This window comes from Carettochelys insculpta, chromosome 6 (genome assembly GCF_033958435.1).
Source record: "Carettochelys insculpta isolate YL-2023 chromosome 6, ASM3395843v1, whole genome shotgun sequence".
In the NCBI taxonomy this organism is placed as follows: domain Eukaryota; kingdom Metazoa; phylum Chordata; order Testudines; family Carettochelyidae; genus Carettochelys; species Carettochelys insculpta.
The window spans coordinates 8135404-8160466 of NC_134142.1; the positions used below are offsets into that span (position 1 = coordinate 8135404).

At 43.1% G+C, this 25063-nt stretch overlaps 1 protein-coding gene across 3 annotated transcripts; it reads left to right on the plus strand.

Annotated features, from left to right (window-relative positions):
* Positions 1 to 252: 252 nt before the first annotated feature.
* On the plus strand, positions 253 to 21641 carry TMX1 (thioredoxin related transmembrane protein 1). 3 transcript variants are annotated; one of them, XR_012645873.1, is made up of 10 exons: positions 253 to 701; positions 2033 to 2148; positions 2888 to 2933; positions 3243 to 3371; positions 6442 to 6487; positions 6584 to 6685; positions 6799 to 6868; positions 7735 to 7835; positions 21015 to 21204; positions 21438 to 21641. XR_012645873.1 is itself a non-coding variant. In XM_074996205.1 (9 exons), exons 1-9 carry the CDS (start codon positions 547 to 549, stop codon positions 21039 to 21041), a joined length of 792 nt encoding a protein of 263 aa, XP_074852306.1. In that variant the 5' UTR covers positions 253 to 546; the 3' UTR covers positions 21042 to 21296. The 3 variants fall into 3 exon arrangements, 2 of the variants coding, with proteins under 2 accessions (XP_074852306.1, XP_074852305.1); XM_074996205.1 differs by lacking the exon at positions 21438 to 21641 and having other exon boundaries at positions 21015 to 21296; XM_074996204.1 differs by lacking the exons at positions 21015 to 21204; positions 21438 to 21641 and having other exon boundaries at positions 261 to 701; positions 7735 to 11318.
* Positions 21642 to 25063: the final 3422 nt, after the last annotated feature.

Sequence of the window (25063 nt, forward strand, 5' to 3'; positions counted from 1 at the left end):
TCTGAGCGGCTGAAAGATTAACTCTTTATTGGTAAATGCCAATTAATGTTAATTTCACCCTATGCGTACAAACTAATTACAAATATTTCCACTGGCAATAACAACCAACATTCACAGACAGACCAAGTGAGAAGCACTGCTCCCGCCCACGCTGCCCCCCGCCAATGACTCAGGCCCGCTGAGGTTGCTGCGCCCAGAACACGGTGCCCTATTGGCTCCCTAACGTGCTGAGCCCGCCTTCCGCTGCTTCACCCGCCGATCTAAGTCCCGGACCGCCTTTCACGTCTGTCATGCTCAGTGAATGACAGGGGCGCTCCATGCGCGACTCGCCGCTCAGAGCCCGAACATGCGCGGTGGGGCCTAATCGTCTCCTCCTAAACGCGCATGCGCTGGGGTAGCGTCCGGTCGCGCGCCCTCGCACAGTTGCTCATGCGCCGGCACTCGCGCTTCCGTCTGCGACGCGGGCTGGCTTGGGCCGTGCCATGCGCAGTGAGCGCGCCGGCCTGGAGACTGCGGAAGTGAGCGCGCGCCGGGCGGCGGCGGAAGATGGCGGCGTCCGTGGGGCCCTCTGCCGCGGCGTGGCTGGCCGCCGCGGTGGCGCTGCTGGCCGGCCCGGGGGCGCTGGGGAAGCGGAGCGAGGTGAAGACGCTGACGGACGGCACGTGGCGGGAGCTGCTGCAGGGCGAGTGGATGATTGAATTGTGAGTGCGCGAGGGGCCTCCCCCACCCCCCCCCCCACTTCCTGCAGCCCAGCGAGAGCCCCCCTCCCCCCTTCCCGCAGCCCGGGGGTGGCCGTCTCCCGGGGAGATCGCCCCTCCCCCCGTGGGGCTGGGGGGTTCTCGGCCGCTCCTTCCCCTCCCGGGGCCCATCACCCCACGCTCCTGGCGAGCTTGCAGTGTGTGGGGGCGGGGGGGGGAGCTGTGAGGGCCCGGTGTGCAGCCTGGATCCTGGTCCCCCTACCTGTGTGGGGAGTCCTGTGGGAAGCACAACCTCGTGGCTCCCTGTGTGCGGAAGGGACCTCGAGAGCTCATCCCGTCCAGCGCGCTCTGCCCCGAGGCAGAACCACCGGTTCTCTACCTTGCCCGAACTGGAGTTGACTTAACTTACCCTTGAAAACCACCAAAACAAAAAAAGCAGTCCGGTAGTGCTTTAACAGAGTAACGTATTAGGGGGCGAGGTTTCGTGGGACAGACCCACTCTTGTGGTCTGAAGAAGTGGGTCTATGCCATGAAAGTTCACCCCCTAATAAATTTTTTTTGTTAGTCTTTAAATTGCTACTGGATTGATTTTCTGTTTTAATAGAATATAGACTAACACAACTGTCTCTGTTACTACTTGAAAACCACCAGTGTGGGCTGTTCGAGTGCTGGACTACCATGACGTTAGGTGTCTAACCTAAGTTTCCCTCCCTGCTGGATTTGTTAATTGGGATTTTTCTTTTATCCTCAGTTCGGCCCCAGTGTCTCAGGTAGAATGGGGTAGTTTTTAAATCTGAGACTAGTTTCTCATTTGTGTAGGCTTCTTTCCGTAACTGCAGCATTTGCAATTTGCCTTACTCAGTTTTGCTAAGAATTGTTCTCCTGGGGAGTTGTCACTTAGATGTAGGAATGGCTGCCTTATAAAGATTGAGGGCATGGGTGATGAGGTGATAGTTGTGGGCTCTCTGATAATCAGCTCTTTAATTTGTTTAGTCCTTGTCTGTTTAAAATAAGGTGTGTTTGCCCATTTCTTAATTGTTCACTAACACTGCAGTATGATGAGCTTTCCTGGGAGAGACTCACTTCTTCAACATCTGGAAACTTCCAGCACATCACCTTATAAATAATTTTGTTCATCTTTAAGGTGCTAAATGACTGCTGTTTTGTTTTGTGAAGATGCAGACAACCATAGCTACCTCTCTCTGGAGTATGAGCATGCGGTAAAAGTGCTTGCAGTGCAGCGTTTATGTTCTAGGTTGTTACTACATTGTTGAATATAAAGTAGCATTCTGTTTTCTCATGCTACGCTTTTTGAGACTAACTTTATTTTTCAGTTATGCACCCTGGTGTCCTGCCTGTCAGAATCTGCAACCTGAGTGGGAAAAGTTTGCTGAATGGGGAGAAGATCTTGAGGTTAACATTGCAAAAGTGGATGTCACAGAACAGCCAGGTAATCCCTGTTATATATCTTTAAAAAAAAAAAAAAAAAAGCTATTTTATACTGATGTTTGTACTTTGTGTATGACCCACACAGTATGTTGTTTCATAAACTTTTTTCTTGTGTGATGATAAAGTGAAATGTTGAGTTGTATATGTTAAACTGAATCGAGGCAATAGCAACAATACAGATACAGTATTCTTTGTTATAGGGAGAACCATTAACTATATTTGAGTCAGATTGTTCAAATATGCGTAAATGACTTTCAAGAACAAGTATTGATGAAAGCCAATGGTATTTATGCTCTTAAATCATTTAGGGCCCCTTGAAGATTTCACTCAGTTCCTGGAGACCCCAGCCAAGATTGGGTGTGCTTTACAGTAGCTGCTATACACCTCCCCCCCGCCCGTCTTGCTCTGAAGACCTTACAATCTATATTGACAGTCAAAGGGTGAAGCAGGCAGACAGAGGTGAAATAACTTGCCCAGAGTCACATAGCTGATCAGTATAGACCTGGAAATAGAATCCAGGACTTCTGTCTTCCCATCAAAGACCGTATCCATTAGGTGGTGCTCTCTTTCCAGTGTATGTATGTCAGTCTGCACTTGTGGAATTACATGTGAACTGATACTGTGGATATTTTTTGTCAAGAGACCAAAGATAAACTCTTGGACAACAATTAGTTTATTTCCTCCCACTACTCACTAGTTCAAAATTCTGTAACATTTTAAACAGCTTTTTCCTCTTTCAGGTCTGAGTGGACGATTTGTCATAACAGCACTTCCCACTATCTATCAGTAAGTACTCAATATCTACAATAAAAGGAAACGTGGGGGTTTTGTATTAAATATTGTATTTCTTGGAAAGATGATTCTAGGTTTTTTTGTTTGCTTTATTGAGAAGGGGTTTTTAGAGTGGAGGGGGGGAGTCTCACAGTTTTGTGGAGTTAATAAATTTATAAAATAATGAGGAGTTGTGTACCACCTTTAAAGACTAATGAATTTATTTAGGCAAAAGCTTTTGTGAGCAACAACTCACTTTGTCAAATGTACACAGATTCATAATAGCTGTAAGGTACTCAGCTTAACTTTTTCCTCTTTGAATAGTTGTAAAGATGGAGAGTTTAGGAGGTACCAGGGCCCAAGAACTAAAAGCGACTTCATAAATTTCATCAGTGACCAAGAATGGAAGTCTGTTGAACCAGTTTCTTCTTGGTTTGGTCCTTCCTCTTTCCTGTAAGTATCAGTAACTAGATTCTTTGCCACTGGGCCTATGCACTTTCAAGGATAGGGCAAATGATCTGGTGCATAATAGCAGTATTCGGTTCACCTTCAAAGTGTTAGTGTAACTTTTTTTTCCCCTGTTCCAATTTGGTTGTCTCAAGGGTCATGATGCTGGTGAAGGTAATCAGGGTATAGTGTACTTCAGTTAGGCTTCCACATACCTCTTTCAGCAGCTGTGGGAAGAAGTGACATGAAACTAGCATAGTCCTGTGCAAGGAGAGCTTTGTCTTTTTTTTTTTTTTTTTTACAGAGTTCAGAATCTGATGCTTTCTTTTTTTAAATGTATTAGTGTGTGTGGTTCTGCACCACTGAGTTGAGAAGCTAAAATTTTGGAAAATGCATATTGTGCTAGAGTGATAGCTTGGCTGGCATTGTAAGGAATATATGTAGGCAAATGGGGTGAAAATTGGGATGGGTGCTGTCAGGGAGCTGTGGTAGAGTGATGTCCTCCAGTCTCGAAAGAATAGCGCTATTTGAAGTGCTGTCTAGGTTGACAGTTGTGGGAGTGTGGTCTAAACCAGTGGTTCCCAGCTTGGGGTCTGCAAAGAGCGGGGGTCTGTGGTGGGGGGGGGAGAAATAAAAATGATTATAGAAAATAAATTTTAAATTGCAAAGTTACAATTATTTTAAATATCTTCCAGTAATGTTGTTAATTGTCCAAAGCTCTGTTCTGACACCTTTGTGTGACAAAATGATCTCAACGGTTAGAAGTATACATCGTTAGCTATACATTCAGTATGGCTCTATGGCTGAAATCAGGCTCACTGAAGAGAAAGGAGACTGAGCAGAATGAAGAATCCACAAGTGGAACATCTGAATGTTAATTATTTTTGCTTCCTTTTTAATGAAGTGTACGTAGTGGCTAGAATTGGCTTTGATGGGGGTCCACGAACAGTTTGGGGGAGTGACCTGTGGGGGCTCCACACAACTGAAAAGATTGGGAACCCCTGGTCTAAACTGTATTTAGAGCCCTTCTTTACAAGGGCATGCGCATGTGTGCGCGCTCTTTTTTCATATTGTAGGCTTTCTGCCATTAGAATAACATCAGGGTGACTTGGAGTCCTCAGTGTTTCTGGACAATTGCCTTTAAGCCTGATGTGTTTTGCCTTTGGTAGTGTGTGTGTTTTTATTTTGAAAGATCAAGGAAAACTGTGATGTATGTTTTATAAAGGTGTTATACATTTCTGCTGATTTTAAAATCTTCCATTTTATCTATTCAGAAGTCAGGACACCTGAGCCTTGAAACCTGGCGTTTATCTATTTTCAGTGGAAGAGTTAGTCCGCAAACAAGTATAACACAAGTAGTTTACTAACTAAATTAATGTTTACTGAAAAATGACTACTGCAAGTGTACAATAGAAATCATCAGTGTTTGTGTCTTACTGTGCAGGTCTGTTCATAAGTGCACAAAAGTACCAAGAGATGCTTAACTTTACCCCTTGTCAGCTTTTAGCTCTTCATTTCCTTAAAAACAAAACAACGCATTTGGGGCTGAATATAAATTTTACTTAGAGCAGTGAGAAGATCAGGAAATGCAGAAATGTAGAATTACAACACTAGTAACTCTGTTACTTGTATGCAATATTTTATATTTCTGCGTGTGCAGTATGGCCAAGCTAACATTGCTTTGGGACCATAGCTTTTATGTACCCTGACGTCTATTGCAACTCTATAGTCTCAGGGTCGCCATATGATGCTTTTTGTATTGTATTAATTACTTGAATACAAAAGTAGTTGGGAAACACTGAGCTATACCGTACCAAACTAATTTGGCCATGGACCACTTTTGGGCTTGGAATATATTAATGGAACACACACATGTGCCCGGGCAGGGGGAGGTGGGGAATTGCCACATGTAATGTTCAAAAATTGATTTAAAAGTTTTCTAGATGCCTGTTTTACCAAGAAGGAAAAAAAAAAAAAAAAGAATCATCTAAAGGAACAACTCATGTCCTTCCGATAAGAGGACAGTTAGAAACCCTATAATTAAGTACAAACCCAAAACAAAAAGGCAATATAACAGCTGAAAGAAGGATGGTTAGTGTCATTCTTTTGTACAAAATTAGAAAGGATATTGTTCAAAAAAGGCTGTTCTTCCTTGAAGCTTAAACATTTTTGTGAAAAAGAATGCAAAGCAAATTAGGTACAGAAAAATGTTTTAAAATTGTTCTTATAAATTTGTTTTACAGAAAACTACTGGAAAACCAATGACATTTGATAGTTTTTTTTTTTAAGGGATGAGTATGTTTGCATTTCTCTTTTGGCATGAGTCGCATAAGAACTGTACTGTTATGAAGGCATTATAAATATTAATCTACCTGCAAGCTAAAAACTGTTCAAATACCTTTTTTGATAAACACGTAATTTCTTATTTAAGATTTTAGCAGGAAAAATACCTCTAGCATCCAAATTGTTTTCACAGAACACCTATTCACATCGCACAGAACACCAGTGGTCCACGGACTGCAGTTTGGGAAATGCTGGTATAGCTGTTTGCCCCAAGGACCAAAATCTAGTACGTTCACATTGGTTATGTAGGCCTGCAAGTGTAAGTTCTAGGTGGCATGGGAATCTGTAGCTGTCCTTTAGGAGCATGCAGAAGAAATATATTCAGATACCCATTTCCTGTAAGGGAGACAATTTGTAGAGCCCTGCAGATCTGCTAGATACCAGTCGATTTTCACACCCACAGATGTGGATTTTGTGGCTCATGGATGGATGAGGATTCAGGTTTTAAGTGTAAAGGCTTGCAAATCTGCAGATAGCCACAGATCACTTTTTGCAGATCATGGATCAGATGCAGATACAAATTTCTGTATCTGCGCAGGGCTCTGACTATTAAAGAGTAAAGTGGAAGGATAACAAAGAAGTGGTTAGCCGGATATTTTGATATGGAAACCACATTGCTTTGTGTATGTCTGGTCATAGTGTATGTCAGCATGGGAGATTCATAGATCTGTTTGCTTCGATTTACCTTAAAGAAAAAAAGTCTCCAGTTTTACTTTCTTCTGGTTTATTTCAGGATGAGCAGTATGTCAGCTTTGTTTCAGTTGTCAATGTGGATCAGGGTATGTGCTGCAAGACTGTTCTTTGTTTACCATGTTTGTCTTTTTTAAAATTATTCTGCCATTCTTGAAATGACTGATGTATTTCTTCCATTTTAGCACTGCCACAACTATTTTACAGAAAACCTTGGTATTCCAGTTTGGGGATCATATGCTATCTTTGCATTGGCAACTCTGTTTTCAGGGCTGATGCTCGGACTTGTAAGTTTAAAAAAAAATCAGTTATGAGAAATTGAAAGCTGCTTTTTATATGGGATGGTAGAGTGATGCAATGGAGAAGTTCAGAATTATTAAATGAAAACTTTTCTTTTCAGCTCATGGTATTTTTAGCAGACTGTCTCTGTCCATCCAAAAGGCACAGACCACAGCAGTACCCCTATCAAAGTAAGAGTGCTTCAATTTTCTAAGCATTTGATTTTGGTTGTGCAAGCCAGTGAGTAAATCCTTGAGTGATTAAAATGGGTATATTGTATGAGGCTTATAATTACTGGCCATGAAACCTCAAGGCTGACCTTTTGCTGATCAATACTATTGCACTTTAACTGTGATTTTCTGGTGTCTAGGCTTCATAATAGAATCCTGATTGGGATTAGCAGAATATTGTTTGCCATAGAATTCAGATGGTGAAAATAGCTTTTCAGTGTTTAGATACTTGGAGGATATTTTTGCCTCGTCGCCCCAAATTTAAAAGTAAGCTAAAAGTTAAGGCTTTGATGCATGTTTTAATCTAATTCCAATGAGTGATCCCAGTTTGGAATTTGCAGTCAGATGGGAGGACAAAAGAAGATATGCCTGGTTTTAAAGGGGCTGCAGGGGGTGAGGGCTTTGTCCGTGAACGTGATCCAGCAGTTGAATATGATGCTTCACTGGGACCTATTAAAGGGACGTATGGTAATAATGGGAATTGCTTAATCACTGTTACACAGAAATGTGAGGAGAAGGCAAGGCCTGTGTTCCTCAAACCAGTGTTTTTTTAGATTGCTTGTCACAAAGACAAGGGAGTCCTGTGGTAGGTCATATTTACTCTCATCCAGGCACATCAGTGACAGGTCCTTTGGTGGCAGTGAATCTCTTTAGATATTTTACATTTAGTATTGTAATTCCCAGTTTCTGCTGGTTTGTGGTTCAGGTAGTGATTCCTAAATCACTGCAGTTAATAATCATGTGCATTTGTATTCCGAAACAGACCTGTTTGGTGTTGCATAAACCAATAGGCCTTGAGATGAAGGTACTTTTGTTTTCTCTTTAAGAAAAATTTACACCAGAATCGGCTCGACTCTTGAAAAAATTGGATGAAGAACAAGAAGCAGATGAGGAGGATCTTTCAGATGACGAAGCAGAGAGTAAAGAGGTGGTACACAGAAACTCTTCAACAGATACTGTTAGACAGCGTCCTGTGAACCTTGCTGCTGCAACAGAAAAATCATAGTTCCATATACTTGAGTTTTTTGAGAAACAAAAGAGGTGGGACATTGACCCATCTGCCTGATGAGAGCTGGGACTTGTTTGCTGTACTGTTTGCTCGTCAGTTTCAGAGATAGTTATCTTAAAAATGTTTCTTCTGTGGAATCAGGTATTCAGGACTGAAATGTCCTATAGCAAATGGTGGAATACATGTATCTGTGGACTGTTGCTAAGAAAGTTTGTTTTGTGAATGACTTTCTGTGGTTCAGTTGTACAAAATGCAAAACCAGTGTATTTGCAGGGTTCGAGAATATGAGCTAAGAAAATGCGCTAACCCATTTGCCTGCTAGAGGATTTGAAAGATGTCTCAGTGTAAATCTTTCCAATTTCACTCTAAAGATACGTTGTACAAATTTCCTCGAGTTATGGGACCTTTGCCAAGATTTTGTGGTAAAACTGTACTATAAGCTGTTTCTAGGTCACTGTTCTGTGAGATAAGTATGATATTGAAAGCAACAAGAACAAATCCTTACACCAAATAATAAAATCTAAGGGTATCCTCTGAACAAAAAGGAAGTAGCTGAAGCCTAATATGGGACATATTGAAGTCTTGAAACCGAAAAGTGGCTTGTTGGTACCAATCATGCATAGGCCTGTTACATAGGATCACCCTGTTATGAAACTTGACTTTTCCCTCCTGATGGAGACCATTTATATTCCGTTCTATGTTGCTCTTTCCCCTCTCTTTTCAGTCGGCTTTCATTCTTTGTGAAGTAGGCTAGGTCTTTTCTAGTCTAGGCTGGAAGAAAAATTATAAATATAATTTTAAAAAAATTGGAAGTCAAAGCAGTGGAAGAATGTGAAATCTTGAATTCGGTGTTCATCCTTTCCCAGTACTCTTGGTACTAAGCTTCCTAATTCTTTTCGATTTTTGGTGTGGCCTGATACTGCAAAGCCCTGGAGTGTAATTTGTAATATCTGACATATTGGCTAAAATATTTCTGGTTGCTTTTTGCCTTCTGAATGAAGTGGGAAGATATTTTTCTACTCTTGCATTCAAATAAAAAATGCTTAATTTTTAATTTGGCTATATCGACAACTAAAGTACATGAGCATATGTTACAGGTGAAGAAAGCAGAATGCTTGATCATGCACTCAAGTAGAAATACAGGTCACACCTCCCTGGTCTGTCACCCTTGGGTCCACCCCTCAGTGGTCCTGAATAAGGGATTTTGCCAGACCAGAGGAGGCTCATGCCCCCTGCTGGCCCTTTGGCTGCAGCTGGCACCCCTGGGCTCCGGCCCCGCAGGTTGCCGGGGGACACACATGTTCTGGCCCTGACCTTACTGCTCCCCCTGCAGGGCTGCCAGCTGGTTGCCCTTCTGCCCCAGCTCTCTGGTCCAGGAACATCCCTAGTCCAGTCAAATAAGGGATGTTGCTGGACCAGAGAGTGCCGGTTTTAGGAGGTGCAACCTGTAGTACACTCCCTCTCCTGCTAAACATTTAGTATGGAAAAGCTTCTGTTAAAATAGTTACATTTGCCAGGTCCTAAGCTGATACATTTCCAGAGCTTTGTGTCCAGAGCACCTCATTTTTTTCATTGTTTATTGGGCAGGGAACATTCTACGCTGTGTCATGGCCTCGAGGTACAAACGTTCTTTACAGGTAACACTGGCCTTGTTGCCTTCGTAATGAAGCTGATGTATTTATTTTCACTCCAGTGGCATTACCGCACAGGTAATTTAACTAACCCCTTATTAAAAGAAATGGAAGTCTGGTCCTGAGGAGTTTAACAAATGATTCCCATAGGAAGCAATGTTCAGCAATGATCATTTTCCTGTGGTAATCTACACAGTCTATTCCCTGTCCTTTGATTCAGTAAAATGTTTGCCTTTTTCATATTATTTTAAGGGGCTGTTTTGTTACTTAGTGATGTCTTATGGAAACCTAACCTTTAATATAACTTAAAAGGTAACATGCTATAAAAATAGTCCTAAGCATTTTCTGTGACTATAGTTTAAAGCTACAAAAGCTTTAATTGAGACAGTGATGCTCCATATCAGTCTCTGGAAAAGAGTAAACTTGACTCGTGTCTTCTGACTTCATAGTCACCCCACTGTTGTCAAAGTTGTGAAGAACAGAGGCCAGTATCTATAATTATTCAACCACAAAATGAAGGTGACGTGTGTGCTTAGTGAAGCTAGTATGAAATCTGTCTTGCATAATGCAACCGGCAAAAGATTTGCTTTGCCTTTTTTTAATGGCAGTAGAAGGTTCTTAAACCGCCCAAAGGAGAACACAAGCTCTGAGCTTCTCAGCTAAATGTGTAATTCTTCTTCCACTCTGACAACTAATTTCAGATGATATCTGATAATTCCCTGTCTCAGTGACTCCACCTCAAACTGGCTCAGTTTACGAATAGAGTTCTCTGCCTAAGTGCCAGTTTCATCAGTTCATTCTGCTGTGTGGAACCAAAATTGTGTCATGCATGATTCAATGGCATCTTATAAGCATGTGCCTAGTGGTTTACTTGAATACTGCCACTGTGGATTTTTTTCATAAAGGGCCATTTTAAATTGTGTGCCCTGAAATTAATAGATACTATCTCCATTTTCCTTCTAAAAGTTTTTCTGTGTGTGTATATGTGCGCATTAGTGAGCCAAAGGTCATAGTTCTGTTGCTAACTTCTGAAGTGGTGGTTTTAAGTGAAAGGTTGCTGCAAGGGGTAGGTACACTTCCAAAAAGTGTGCCTTGGTTCTTACTGGTCCTCATCTTAGTGAATTTGCGGAGCTGACAGAAAGATGAAACATTTCCTTGACTGCAAATGGATAATTTGGTCTGGAATCATTGGGAGGCTCGTCTCATGGAAATGATGATGACGTTAATAATTTTTCACTGCAGAATGGTACTTTAAAACCAGAAATGTCCTAAGAATATGACAGATTACTTCTAACAGAGACCAGCTGGGAAAAAGTAACTATTTAATGAATGTCCAAAGGATGTGAAGTAGTTACATTACAACAAACGCTCATCATTCGCAAACATTGCTCTTGGTTTAATACATTGAAAGTCATAAGGGACACCTGAAGTGTCTTAAGTTGTGTCTTGGGAACGTTTCAGAGCAATAAATGACACAAAATACATATTTGTATGTCAGTTAGTAGGATCTTTAATCAACCTGCATGTTGTGATTGGAGGAACGTGAGATTTAACTTACCAGATATATTCTGCTGTCAAACAAATCTTCCAGGGAAATTCTCAGATGTACAAGAAAATGAACAGCTATAAAATGTGTCCTTGTACTTCCCATTGATCTTTTTCTGTAACTTTGGTGCTCTTGGTTTGATATAAGCAGAAATATTTTCCATTCTGTGTTGGCATCTGTGCCAGTTACATTGCTGAAAGTGTTACAACAATGTAAATCATTTCACATACTGCATCCGGTCTGATATTTTAAAATACAGGAATGCAAGTCAACTACCAAGTTGACCAAAACTGATTGAAGTGTCCCATATAATGCACTTAAGATATTTCTGTGTGAATTGCCTTAAATGCTGTAGTCCAGATCATTGTCTGTTATTGGAAAAATTGAGCAATAACTCATGATGTACCAGGGAGAGGCGGCGCTTTATTTGATGAGATGCATTTCATTCAGCAGTGAAATTTGCATGTAATTTTGGAGAGGCAGAGAGAGCTACCATGTTCCCAATATGGAAGAGAGCTTATTGCAGATTTCAAATACAGTTTAACATAGCCTTCCATGTGTCAAATGTAGCTGCTTTAACCAACTAAGTTTGCATAATATACAAAATATTCTTTAACTTTTTTGCCAAGTTACAGCTCTTAAGTGAAGCAAATCATCGTGGTGTTTGCTTTAGTGTTTCTTGCTGGCCTGATACTTCCATAACTCGTCCTTGATTTTTTTTTTTTTTTTCCCCACCTTTCCTGATTCATTGTGGCAAACGATTGAGCTAATTCAAAAAATGCCCAGACCTTAGGGCCATTTATTGTGAGTTGTGTGAATAATACTGCCTGAGTGTTTCAGATCTTGCACCTGTGATTGTTCGTGCACATGCTGTATTTAGGTCAGCTATAGATGCCTTCCTGTGCTCTGTGCTCACATTTTGGAAATCTTGCTTTCATGCTTTCACGATGCCAGTGGATGGTCCTGTGACTATGAAGTTTCTTCATTTCCTCTACCCAGAATTTCTGTGTTCCCAAGATGAATTTTTTTGAGGCTCATTTGACCCAGAGTGTAATGTACCAAAGGTATGTTAATAAGAGCCTGTCTTCCGTTTGTGTTCAGAATGTTTGCATATCCATTTTATAAAAGCCAGACTTGGGACTGAAATACCACCTCCAGAGCCATGGTAATCATGGCACATGCTGTTTTTAAAGTTGTTTTGTCAAAGGATATTCTGTTGATGCAATGATAACCAGCCTTAAATTCCTGTTTTCTTGGTGAATTTTGAACACGTGTTTTGAGTTAGCTTCACTTTGTACTGTCAAGCAAGGCTTAAGTAGCCATTTCAATACAAAGTAACACATATTGTAACAATGCAACTAATAAAATAGTTCTGACTGTCTGTCTCTTTAAAGGAAAAGCACTGAAGGGCATTTTAAACTAAAGCTGCAGTGAACATCTTGTGGCTGTTTAAAAATTGAGCATGGCATATTTTATTGTGACATGACCTCGTCATTTAGTAAGTAGTACCTAGATACTGCCCAGGGTGGGAAACTTGAATTTCTGCCCTGTGATTTGCTTCATTGACAGCAGCGTAAAATTATGTGCTGCGAAACTTCCATGATCGAATGCATTTTTAGGAGTCATTTTAGTAATTGTCTGCCTGGCAGCTACTAAAAATTAAATGTTTGCAGTAGGCCCTAGTTGAGCAAGCTGCCTTACGCATGGGATTCTTTTAGAATACTTTGTCAGTGTCAGATGCACCCCAGTGAGTGGGTGGGGTGGAAGACAGTGCAGCTGGTAAGGAAATAAGGACATAGGAGTCAGGCACTGTTGACTGGCACCTGTTGTGATCCCAAATACATGTGTGTAACTCCTTCCTGGTTTGGCGAAATAGGCCAAGGCTGCTGTCCTGTCTCCGCCCTGCTGGCAAACTAACTTTCTTTTTGCTTTCCTGCTTTAAAACGGTGCAGAATGTGAGGGTATTCTAGCTTAGGCTGCCTCTTCCCTATGGAAGGTGAGGTTGCTTGTCTTCATAAATAGAATGCAAAGGATAGGCTGCAACACTTGCTACAAAAACAAAAAGCCGTCAAGTAGCACTTTAAAGACTAGCAAAATGGTTTATTAGGTGAGAATATACCATTTTGCTAGTCTTTAAAGTGCTGCTTGACTGCTTTTTGTTTTGATAGTGTATAGACTAGCACGGCTCCCTCTCTGTTACTTGCTACAAAAGGTTCAATTTGATTTTAACCTCCCCAGCCAGTTAGCAAATACCTTAACTAACAGGAAGCTTTCTAAATGCAATTGGTATCACTATCTGTGGCCACCAATTGAAGCACAGTTCTACTAGTTCAGTGATTTGGGCACTGACCTGCTTAAACCCAGGGTTGTGATTTGAATCCTTTATGGGGCCATTTAGGGGCTTGGGGCAAGTAAATTGGAAAAAAAAAAAAATCTGTCCAGGGATGGTGAATAGATCCTGCTGCAAGGGCAGGGCACTGGGCTCAATGACCTTTGAAGGTCCCTTCCAGTTCTGTGCAATAGGTTAGGTAACATGAGTATTGCTGTCCTACACTTAAGTGAAGAATGAATGCCGAAAATATGAAACAAGCACTCTTCTTCAGTCTGCTTAAATTGAACAAATTATCCCAAAATGAAGTCTTCGCTCTTGTCGCTTCCCTGAAATTCAAAGCATGTTGAGGCCAGCACATGGGCAAGGGGCCAATACTAACAACCATCTAAGCCTCTGGCAGATCCTTTCAGTTGCTAAACTTTTTCACTGTGACTCCAACTAGTTTTAAAACTGATTTGAACCTTCAGGGATATTGTTCCAGTTTAGAGAGGACTTTCAGGGGGTTTGGTTTTTAATAAGTTAGATGCATAAATTATCCACCTTTTGGGGTTAGCACAAGGGAAAGTGTGTGAAACAGCTTTTAACGGCAGTAGAGGAGGTGATGGAGCATTAAGCCAGAGTAGCATATCCCCCAGTAGGTGGCATTTATGTAAAGGCATGGAGAACCTCATGCACACCTGGTGTGATTTATTTCTTTTTAAACTAAACAGCCCCTTAGTTAACCATGTCAGTGTTCTAAAATTCTATTTAAAGAGCACTATTTCAGGGATCAAGGATACACAGTGACTTCCTTGACTTAAACCTTGTATTCTGAGTGGAGCTTAGGTCATCTACAAGTTGTATCCGCTTCACTCTGTCTCGGAACAAAACTTCTAGCTGACCCCAAGGTGTTTTCCTTGTGGGTTCCATTTGAGAGCTTGATGGATTATGCTGGATGATTTTCTGAGAGTGTGGCCTATCCATCCCCTGCCCCCCCCCCCGCCCCGTCCTCTTCTCTTGCTTTGAACTTCAAGCAGTTCTTGCCCTGGTCTGTTCCAAAGCTCCTCATGTGTGACCACTTCTTGCCGTTTGCCCCAACTGATGTTCCTCAGGCATCTGTTTGATTGTCCTCCCCATTAAACCTTTTAGGACAGCAGAGAAAAGTAGAAAACAAAATTACAGAACCCTCTTGTTTTTGTATGCAACTGTTTTTCCTTTTAAGATCCCATGCATGTCTTGGTCTTTCTCCATCTGAAATAATTTCATGATCTTCCCTTGGAGCAGCAGTTTCTGGCATAATAACTTCAAGAACAAAAAGTGGGGGGAGTGTGCTTTTTGTGAGCATCAAGATGGCCAGGCTGTTAACTGTTTTACTAGGCATTTGGTCATATCAAGGGGAGACGGAAACACATTCACTCCCAGATTCAGCAAAGCACTTCAGCATATGCTTAAGTTGAAGCATGTGCTTTACTTGCTGGAATGGAGACATAAAAGGGGCCCTAGTGAGATGAGGATGGAGCTGGACTGCCCAGGAAAGCTGTGCTATCCCTTCCATGGGAAACTACATAGCTTCAGCTCTGCTCGCTGGTTGACTTGCAGACAGGGTTCCATTTGACAGCTTCAGAACTCAACCTTGGGTTCCAATCCAACAACCCTCCCTGCTGGCTGCCCCCAGCTTACCAACCAGAGAGGTTGACCGCTCTTAAGCAGCTCTGCTTCAAAAGTTCATGCTGGGAACATATTTACAAGTCTGTGCTCCAGGGTGTGCACTTCCTTGATCTCTAACAGCAACGAAGGGTCCTGTGGCACCTTATAGACTAAGAGAAAAGTTTTGAGCATGAGCTTTCATGAGCACAGACTCACTTCATCAGATGCTGGTCATGGAAATCTGCAGGGCCAGGTATAAATAAGCCAGAGCAAGGGTGGGGATAACAAGGTTAGCTCAGTCAGCAAGGATGAGGCTTACTACCAGCAGTAGACCTGGAGGTGTAAACACCAAGCGAGGGGAAGCTGCTTTTGTATTTAGCCAGCCATTCACAGTCTTTGTTTAAGCCTGAGACGAGGGTGTTGAATTTGCAGATGAATTGTAGCTCAGAAATTTCTCTTTGGAGTCTGGTCTTGAAATTTTTTTGCTGTAGGATAGCTACTTTTAAGTCTGCTACTGTGTGGCCCTGGAAATTGAAGTGCTCTCCTATGGGTTTTTGTATATTGCCATTTCTGATATCTGATTTGTTTGCATTTATTCTTTTACGTAGAGACTGTCCAGTTTGTCCAATGTATATAACAGAGGGGCATTGCTGGCACATGATGGCATAAATTATATTGGTAGATGTGCAGCTGAATGAACCCACGACAGTGTGGCTGATCTGGTTAGGTCCCGTAATGATGTTGCTGGTGTAGATATATGGGCAGAGCTGGCAACAAGGTTTGTTGCATGGATGGGTCCCTGAGTTAGAGTGACTGTGGTGCAGTGTATAGTTGCTGGTTAGGATTTGCTTCAGGTTGGCAGGTTGTCTGTGGGCAAGGACTGGTCTGCCTCCCAAGGCCTGTGAAAGTGGGGGATCATTGTCCAGGATGGGTTGTAAATCCCTGATGATGCGCTTTAGAGGTTTTAGCTGAGGACTAGGTGATGGCTAGTGGTGTTCTGTTGGTTTCTCTCTTGGGCTTGTCCTGTAGTAAGAGGCTTCGTGGCACACGTCTGGCTCTGATCTGTTTTTTCACTTCCTCAGTTGGGTATTGCAGTTTCAAGAATGCTTGGTAGAGATCCTGTAGGTGTTTGTCTCTGTTGGAGGGGTTGGAGCAAATGCGGTTATATCTTAGTGCTTGGCTGTAGACAATGGATCGTGTGGTGTCTGGGATGGAAGCTGGAGGCATGAAGGTAGGTGTAGTGGTCAGTGGGTTTATGGTGCAGGGTGGTATTGATGTGGCCATCGCGTATTAGCACTGTGGTGTCCAGGAAGTGGATCTCCTGTGTAGACTGTTCCAGGCTGAGGTTGATGTTGGGGTGAAAGTTGTTGAAGTCCCGGTGGAATTCCTCCAGAGTCTCCTTCCCATGGGTCCAGATGAAGATATCATCAATGTAGTGTAAGTAGAGACGGGGTGTTTGTGGACAAGAGCTAAGGAAGCGCTGTTCCAGGTCAGCCATGAAAATATTGGTATATTTGAGGGGTCATGCAGGTACCCATAGCTATGCTGCTTATTTGAAGGTATATATTGTCACCAAATCTGAAATAGTTGTGTGTGAAGATAAAGTTAGAGCTCAGCCATCTCGTGTCCCACCCTTTTACCATGCAGCTGGGTGTCCTTCCCCAATCAAGGGGGAAGCTGCCCAGCCTGACAAGCCTTCATGCAGCTCTGCTCCTGTGGCCTGCTGTGGTTATCAGCTGGTGTCTCCTGTACAGGGCTGCGTGGAAAGCGCAGTTCAGACATCTGACGTCTTCCCTGGCTGGGACGAGAGGGAGACCCTGGCCTACCATAGCACGATTCAAATTTGCAGTCCCTTTTTCAGCTCCTTCAGGCCTAGTGAGGTTCTGGCCTCACTTTTCCCGCGACTCTTCTTGTCAACACGTCCCATCTGCTGGTTCACAAAAGTGCAAGACCTTCTAGTCAGCTTTTGCCAGTCATCCACCAGTCCAGGAGGAAGGAGGCTGGAGGGGAAGGATCTCTGTGGCTGTGGGGCGTTTTTCCATTCCCTGGACATTTTTGTACATGCAGGCCAAGATCCTCTGGGTAATGTTGGCCAACTTCTCGGACTCCTTCGTGGAGCAGTACTTGGCATCCCCGCACAGAAGCTTAGTTTACGCTGCATTCTGCCTTTTAGAATTCTGTAGGTGTCAGTCAGACATGATCATGACAATATCTGCTTCTGAAATACTTGTGAGCATCTGGAGAAACAAAAGCGATGACATTGTTTGTTGTCGTCTTTTTCTTTTTAGAGCTTCTTTTCAAAAAGTAGAATGGGACTTCCAAATCAAGATGCTTAAAATGCAGAATGAATCATTTTTCATTAGCAAATCCTTATTACACAATTCTATTTCTGTCAGCGGCAGTTCTTCGCTTCTGCAAGATCCAGTAGTATATTTTGGGTTTGGTTTTTTTTAATGTCCCACTCAACAAAGGCCTGAAAGCCCCTTGATCCTGCTGTTTATAGTTCTTGAGAGGCAATTTTATACCTGAGATTCTCAAACTGTGGTCTGTGGACCACCAATGGTCAGCAAGCTCCATTCAGGTGGTCCATGGATAGTTCCCTCTGAGGTGCACATCTGGGCAGCTTCACAAGAGAAAGATGAAGGGCTGCCCACTCAATTAGTGAGTTGTGGATGTTCCACCAATTAGAGGCTGGGACCCTTGCGCACAGGATGAGGAGGAGACCTGGTGGGGGGCGGGAATAAGGGGTAAGTGGGAGGAGACAGTGGCTGCTGTGTGGGGAGGAGTGAGAAGGGAAGTTGGAGCATGTAGAGTTGTGGCAGCAAGAGAAAGAGGCAACTTCTTCCCCAGGTTCAGGGCTGCGGCTGCCAGGCTGACGGTTCCTCCTTGCCAGCCTCTGCTTTGTGGTTGCAGTGATGATGGAGAGACCCCTACTGGTGGTAAAATCTGAGTTGTGGGCTTTTATTTGTAGAACAAAAAGCACTGATAATTGAGGTTTTTGAATATTTAGCCCTTTCACCCAAAGCACTTTACCATGAGCTATTTATTGTACAAACACCTTTTGGAAAGAGCATGAAGTGGGCCCCGAGACCCTCTGCAATTTTCATGTGGGCTTAAAAAAAAAAGCTTGAGAACCATTGCTCTGTACTTGATAATTTTGCACCTGGTCTTGGGGGATTGCAAGTACATTGGTGTTTAGATAGTCTAGTGACTGGGGCCCCTGAATGTACTTGGTGTACAGGCAAATGAAGGGGAGGAAATACTCCATCCCTTCTTCAAGTGGCATCTTGTAGCCCTGTAATTTTAGCCACAAGCAAATTTAAATGCCATGTCAGCAAACATAGGCGTTGTCTTCTGTGCTAGGCGTGGAGTTATTTACCTTCTCTGTGCAGCAGGGATTGCTGTGGTCACCACAACTACATGCAGGGGATTAACGTCATCTCGCTGGGTTTGTTCTGGGGCAGCTGCACTGAAGACCTGCTATTAACATTGATGCTGTAAATCATTTCCAGCTGCCTTCTCTCTGTAGCTGAGAGCTTGTTCGCGGTCTGTCTGCACTGTTTCTGAACAGCATTTTCACCAATCCTCAAAAAACTAACCTGGGGATTAGGTTGGGGAACTGAACTAGATGGGCTCAAAATAGATGTGATTGCAGTTATGCGAGTTGCTTGTTCAAGAGCTGCCTGATCTGCTTTGTCTTCCACATAGGAGTGGTGTTACTGTTAGGGACAGCAGATGGGTCTCAAGGGAGCCATTTCCTCAGTGACATCTCCAGCTGTGATTCTGTATCAGCTGTTAGCATCGGGATCTTGCCTGTGGAATCTGTTTCAGTGCTGCGATTCTTGCGTGTAGATGCCAATTTTCCCCCTTTTGGTCCTCATCGTAAATTTTCCAGTTGTTTCCTATACTCTCAGACAAACCAAGGGTAAGATGTTTCCCTTTTCTCTTCCCAGTCTATGTAATGGTGTTCTTTTCCTCTTGGAAACTGGAGGAGTTTCCAGTTATTTGTACAGGACCGTTTGCTTAACAGCTTGAGGTGATTTAGATAACAGCATTGTCAGATACGCATCACGTCTACAAAAGAGCTTTTGTCTGAGTGCCTCAGTGTCTGCTATATGCCCTGCTTATCCACGTGTGGAAACATAAATAATACATATAATGTGGTCCCCAGGGCTTAGAGTAGGGAAGTTTGAATGAACAGTGCCAGGGCGCGGTGATTGTGAGCTCCCTGAAGATCCAGTCTTGGTGAAAGTGCTAAGCAATGTACCAGCCACTGAAGGAAAGTCTTTAGAAGAAATGTGTGTTCCGGCAGACAGTGGGTGTGGCTTGTCCGGCTTGAACACTGATTTGCAACACAGTTACATTTTATTGATGCCTTTTCTTAAAAAAACAAAACAAAACTATTTGGTGCTTAATCATAAATTGGATTATGGCCAAGATTTTCCAAAAGAAATTGGCTATTTTTGTGTGTCACAAATTTCCCCCTCCCCCTTGCAGGGGTAAGGAAAGGTTGGGTCCCAATTTGGTACATCTTAGAGTGGCCTGATTTTTCAGGAAGTACTGGGTCGATCCCTTTACCCTGTCTCCAAGTCTCTCTCGCAGCCCAAAACCACTAGTCACTTTTGAAAATCTCAGTCCTCACATTTTCACTGCATCTTTAAGATCCAGAGAGTACGTAACCCAGGATTCTTGTGCGATGTTGTTCTGTGTTGATAGAATCACAGGTTGGGATGGTTATTTTTTTTATGCAAAACTGTACTTGAAGGTATACTGGTTGTGTTTCTCCCATATATCTATGGCTACGTGTACACCAGCGAAAAACTTTGAAATGGCCATTCGCATCGCCATTTCTAAGTTTACTAATGAAGCGCTGAAATACATATTCAGTGCCTCATTAGCATGCGGGCGGCTGCGGCACTTCGAAATTGATGCAGCTCGCCCAGACAGGGCTCCTTTTCGAAGGGACCCCGGCTACTTCGAAGTCTCCTTATTCCTATGAGCAGATGGGAATAAGGTGACTTTGAAGTAGCCCGAGTCCTTTCGAAAAGGAGCCCCGTTGGGATGAGCCAAACTGTGGCGAGCCGCGTCAATTTCGAAGTGCTGTGGTCGCCTGCATGCTAATAAGGCGCTGAATACATATTTCAGTGCTTCATTCGTAAACTTCGAAATGGCCATTTGCATGGCCATTTCGAAGTTTTTGGCTAGTGTAGACACGGCCCATGTGTCGTATTTCTTTTCAAGATAGTGTAGCTTTAGCTTCAGGGCATTATTGTTTGCTTTTGTTATGTGCCTGTTACAGTTAACTAGTTGGGTAAGACCCAGTGTCACTCAAAGTGATTTCAGACCTGGGTACTCCAAGCTGAGATCTGCTCCACTATAATGTGACTCTCACAACATGCTGCTGTGACATAATCTAGAAACTAAAGGAGAAATGCTGTGTCGCCAGAAGGAAAACAAACAACCTAAGAAATGACTGATCTGGACCGTCCTTATCCATATGCAGCAGCATAGGGCACCTGAAAATTTGGTACAACATTGGGTCTTAATGTCCACCTATTCTCTTCAACCTATCCCCATTCTGTGGCTCTCCCTCCTCCACAGAGGTCCTAGTTAACAGTGAAGAAGCCTGCCAGACTTCTTAGCAGAACATCGAACCTGTAAAAGACCCCTTCAAATGGCAATGAGGCCATTTAATCAGTATATTTTAACCCAAGGTATATCCCATCAGTTTCTGAAGTTCCTGTATTCATTTACAGCATCTTAGTTTAAATTTTCCTTTAAAAATTTTATTAGTGTGTTGCTGTTGACTATAAAATCACATCTCTAAAATTTTAATCATCCCACCTACCCTGGGCTGCTGTTGGGCATAGGGACACCAGTTGAATAGTAATGCACAGCGCATGATAAATCTAAAGATGGAATAGCAAGCCTTAATATTACCTGAAGACTGTGTTCTGTTCTAGGTTACTTTGGTGTGGCGGAAGCTCTGAGAAAAGAATTTCAGTTAAGACTGGAAGGATTGACTTGAAGGTTTGCCAGAACTCGGTATTTATACCTGGATCGCTCTAAGGGAGGATATAATTGTTTACAAAGATGTGATTGGTTGTAAACCCCAAGAAAGAGAAGGCATCAGTCTAACTGGACACTGAAAGTGTAAGCAAATATGATGAAATTAATAAAAGGAAAATTTTGGTTGACTATCTGGGAAAACTTCCTGAATGGGAGAATTATGACGCTGGGAATAATCTCCCAGGGGAGGTGGTGGACAGTCCCTGGACTGAAGAAAGTAAGATTACTCCATAGGAAACAACTTTGCCATGGTGGGGTACAGGTTAGATAGCGGAACAGATATTTTCCTTCTCTAAATTCTGTGATTTGCTCTTCAGGTAGCTTCAGAGAATTCCACCATGACCGTGGTCACCATATTGACATCTGCTCAATGGGAAGAGATTTGGAAAATAATATAGAAAATACACTTCTATGTATATATGTGTATTTCTGGATCTAGGTTTATAGAATGTGGCATGAAAAATCTTCAAGTTTTATCCCCTTTTTTCATACAGTCCTCTGAAATCAGGCTTTTGTTCTTGTGGAAAATAAAACCAGGTATTTGCAAACAACAAAACAAAAGCCTGCCTTACATAGTGGGTTCTGTGGTAAGAAGTTATGTATATATCATCCTTGGGCCAGCATATATTGGAAGTTACTGGAGCTGTGCCAGCCTACAGCAGCTATGGAACTGATTCTTTGGCTCTAATGCTTCTGTAATTCAGCTGTCACTTTGGTCTAGCTGAGTTGTTAATGTGCTTCATAACACGTACTCGCCACCTGCAGGGTAATATTGGCTGTCCAAAGCAGAGAGTGATTGTGTAATAGGGCTTCAACTGCACATTGCTATATTTTGAACTGCAGCTTCTAAATGGCTGCCCACAATTTTGCACACTACAGGATTTTTGCATACCAATAATCATATTACTAATTTTGCTTGGCCAAAACCTCATTTGTATGCCTAAAAGGGAGTGCATGCATCCCCGAGCTAATGGGATCTCTGACCCAGTTGCTTGTGACCATGGGGTTTTAGAACAAAATTGTAGCATGGGAGAAAATGATCACCCAATGCCAGCTGTGCTAAAAATTAAGGGTAAAGTTTGTGGCGTCAGCCCCTTTAATGCTGTGACCCTTAGCATTCAAATTACAAGGCAAATTGCTAACTTTGTAGATAAATGCTCGGTAAACAGAAGGGTCTGGGGGATCTCAATACCTTTGTGAAATATACCACAGGGAATAATACCACCCTGGAAGAGAGATGGACAATTTGAGCTAGTGGCACCCATCTCTGTGGTTTTGTAACTCAGATCTGCTCCTTTTATATTTGTTAAAAACAGTAAGGGCACCCTTAGTAATGGACATGGAACAATGCTATAAACACAAGTCTATTCATGTCATGCGTTCATTGCCTCTCCTAAAACAGGTTGTAAAAAAGCTCGCTTCGGAAGGTCTGACTCTCTCTGCTTAAGTTGTGTTAGAAGTAAGACACAGCAGGCATGCTCAGAGAGAAATGCTTCCAGAAGATGGCAAACTTCCCTTTTCCTCAGCTTGCCTTCTACCTCTTCAGTCCTTGTCATGGATAACTAAATACTGCTACCTTAAATGTACAAGTTGAACCTCTCTAGTCCAGCACCCTCAGGACTTGACTGCTGACTGAGAGAATTTTGCTGAACTATTATCTAGCAGCATTACCAACCCTTCCATTGCTTGCTGGGCTCTTAGAAGACATTCAGAAGTAATTAGAGCTAAGTAACAGCACAGAACACTCAGAGCCAGGACTGGTGGCTGGAAACAAACTTTATGGGACCATGGGAAACTTGGCCACATCATCATCAATAACCGTGGGCTCAGTGCCCGGTGGTGTCTGATGCCTCTCTCACAATTTCCTTCCATCTTTCCCTAGCTCGTGCAGAGTGGCTTAGTTTCTGTAGACTAGCTCTGCACTAATCTACTACATCATCTATAAACTTGGCCACACTCATAAGTGGCCTTCCACTAGCTAAAATCATGATGGATTACAATTTTGCTGGGCAAGAGCATGCTGGATCAGAGAGGTTCAACTTACGCTCTCTTTAACTTGTCTGTGTCTGGGAGGCTAGTTCACTGGGTCTTAGGTAATGTATGTCATTGAGCTGTGGAGGGCACCAGAGGGTTGTCAGTATAACTGCAGATTCTATACCTCAATGATAAATTGCCAAGATTCGGACTCATTTTCTTTTCCCTAGCAACTGCCAATGTGCAGATCTATAACTCTATTTTGAAAGATTTCTGCTTCTCGAATCATTAACTCTGCCTTAGCCACCCCCACCAAACATGCCTTCTCTGCTGGTTTTGCTCACCATGTCAAACATCATCTTCCATGCTCCAGCCAAGCTCCTTCCCATCTTTAGTTAATACAATCAGCCCAGAACTGTATTTCTGCTAATCAAGACCATCACAGATGGGTTTGTTAGCTTATTTGCAGCCCTATCCAAAATTGGCTTCCTATGATTCAAAAACACTGAGCGTGGGGTGTGTTTGAGGGTGATCTGGTTTTGGTAAATGCAGCCTGGGAATGGGAACAGATGGGGATTTTAATGAATTACATTCTCTGCTAAATGTTCTCATACAAATCAGCTCAGCTTTCTCTAACAGAATAAGATGCAGAAACAAAAATATTTAATTTCATTTCACTAAAATTCTCCTGCCCCCATATTTCCCTCCCCCCCACCATTATAGCATTTTATTGTGTTGCTGATCACTGTAGTATCCACCTAAAATCAGCAGCAATAACGAAGGATCCTGGTGCCAATGACGCCAAGAAATGCACTTCTCTCTTTTCAGGGGAAAACCTCTGCTTTGGTTCATGTTTGCTTTAGGTGTTAGATCCCACTGACTTACTTTTCTTTGTTACATTGATTTAAGAGTAACAGTGAATACGCACCAGCAAGGCAGAAGCTACCTTTCTCAGGCAATTTGCAAAAGTTTGAGGCAGCACCAGCACTAAAAGCCAACCTTGTCCCCCAGCCCTGTGGCTGAAAGGTTGCTAGGGCTGGGTGTGGTATATTAACCTAATGCAGTGTGGGTGGAACTTGCCCCTATGAGCTGAGGCAGTGCAGCAGTACTGGCCATGTGCTGAGGGTGGGACTGATGGACCTCTGCCATGTTATATGCCAGGGGGCTGGGTCCCCAGACTGATGCTGGAGCATGGAGAAGAGGGGCTTTGCATCTGGGGGGAAGAAAAGAAATGCTGTGCAGGGGCAATGGCTGCAGTCAAAGAGCCTCCTGACTGGCTGCTGGAGATGCCATCTGCCCCCAAACTCCAGATATGGTTCCCTACGCAAAACTCCTTGACTTAGTGGCTGGGGTGAATTCCAACCTGTGTGAGCAATACTTGCTCCTGACCCAGCCAGGGCCTGATCCGAAAGCCAAATAAGTCCCTGGAGGAGGTAGCTGTGCTTTGGTACAGATGCTGAATGCTTGGAGTTACATAGTCTTGCATTGCTCCTATTGACGTGCTTGTTCTAGGCAGGAAGCCGATGCTCAGGGGTTTGAGAACCGTCCTTGAGAACTTGGAAACACTTTATTCCTCCCTCCCCCGATGCCCACCATGCGGTCCCAGCCTGAGTGAGAGCACAGAGCCTGTGGGCCCTGTTTTCTATGGAAACTTTGGAAAGAGTCATCTCATGAAATGGTTGCTGCTTTGCCCTGGGAGGCTTCTGACTCAAACCATCCACAGCCCATGGTGCTTGGGGATTTATATGGCCAACCCAATGGCAAGCAGCCAGCAGAGGGGAGGCAGGTGCCGTTGGAACGGGGTAACGAGAACCGGCTGAAGCAGGGGGATAAGTGGAGAACCGAGAGGAGGATGAGAGTTCATCTGGTCTCGCTGTATTCAGCCATGCCTCTTTCAGACGCCTTTTTTTCCGTACGGGGTAGGTCTGACGTGCCTGATGATGCCACGGGGATTAGTACCAAACATCAT